General features: G+C 52.0%; 1 protein-coding gene across 1 annotated transcript in view; it reads left to right on the forward strand.

Annotated features, from left to right (window-relative positions):
* The first annotated feature begins 114 nt into the window (after window positions 1–114).
* The window catches only part of LOC103613520 (ETS translocation variant 3), a 12,074-nt gene continuing 10,812 nt past the window's right edge, over window positions 115–1,376 (forward strand). Inside the window, exon 1 of the mRNA XM_017731150.1 lies at window positions 115–195. Coding sequence (XP_017586639.1) covers window positions 150–195 — 46 coding nt within the window. The 5' untranslated portion in view covers window positions 115–149. The remainder of the gene's footprint in view (window positions 196–1,376) is intronic.

Genomic DNA, 1,376 nt, shown 5'->3' on the forward strand with positions numbered 1-1,376 from the left:
GGGGCCCCAGGCCCCTTTCCCGGGATTCCAGGCAGGGATTCGTCGGGAAAACCCGGGTTTTTTTATCCCCCCCCCCTTTTCTCCCGGAAAAATCCCGTCGGGAATGGCGCCTGACGCCGCTTTTCCCTCTCGTTGGCAGGAGGGAGAAAATGAAAGCCGGCTGCAGCATCGTGGATAAGCCCGAAGGAGGAGGAGGTAAGGAATTCCAGAGGCTTTTCCCGAGTTTTTTCCGGGATGAAGAAGCTCTGGGGATGTTCATCCCCGCCTCTCCCGAAATCTCCAGCCCGTGGGGGGAACTGAGGGTGGAGGTGCTGGGTTTGAAATTCAAATTAATCCCTCCTTGGAGATGGATTTGGGGTGGATTTGGGGTGGATTTGGGATGATTCCCTGCCGGGATTTGTCTCCTGGCAGGGATGTGGGTGGCTCTGGAAAAGGAGGGGATTTTTCCCATAACAAAAATCTCCAAAACCTCCAAATCAGGATTTTTTTTTTTTTCCTTTTTGGCCTGAATTCCGTGCCTGGAATTGTTTAATTCCAGGTTGGACGAAGCTTGGGGCAGCCTGGGATAGCGGGAAGTGTCCCTGCCCGTGGAATTGGGGTGGGACAGGAAGATCCTTCCCACCCAGACCATTCCATAATTCCACGGTTTCGGCCAAATTCCCTCCTTTAGGGTTTTTCCAGCTCCAAACGGGAGCGTTTCCCAAGGATTTGGGGCTTTTTCCTGCTCCGTTTTGCTATTTCTGGGTGGTTTTTTGGGGGGGATTTTCCACGGAAAAGGGGCTGAAGAGGAGACCTGGATCTCCCTGCTCCCACATGGAATATTCAGTGGAATTCCAGCCACCAATAATTGATGGAATCCAGCTCGGTTTTGCCATTTTTAGGTGGTTTTGGGGGGGGATTTTCCGAGGAAAACGGGGCTGAAAAGAGTCAGAAATGAGCAGCTGGATGGGCCGCCTGGATTTCCCTGCTCCCCCGTGGAATATTTAACGGAATTCCAGCCACCAGTGGCTCCATTTTACCATTTTTTGGCGGGTTTTGGTGGTTCTGAGTGGCTTTTTTGAGGGGTTTTGGTGGTTCTGAGTGGCTTTTGGGGGGGGTTTTGGTGGTTCTGAGTGGCTTTTTTGGCGGGTTTTGGTGGTTCTGAGTGGCTTTTTTGGCAGGTTTTGGTGGTTCTGAGTGGCTTTTTTGGGGGATTTTGGTGGTTCTGAGTGGCTTTTTGGCCGGGGTTTGGTGGTTCTGAGTGGCTTTTTGGGGGGTTTTGGTGGTTTTGAGTGGCTTTTTTGGGGGATTTTGGTGGTTCTGAGTGGCTTTTTGGCCGGGGTTTGGTGGTTCTGAGTGGCTTTTTGGGGGGTTTTGGTGGTTCTGAGTGGCTTTTT

Source organism: Corvus brachyrhynchos, unplaced genomic scaffold (assembly GCF_000691975.1).
Source record: "Corvus brachyrhynchos isolate BGI_N302 unplaced genomic scaffold, ASM69197v1 scaffold303, whole genome shotgun sequence".
NCBI lineage: Eukaryota > Metazoa > Chordata > Aves > Passeriformes > Corvidae > Corvus > Corvus brachyrhynchos.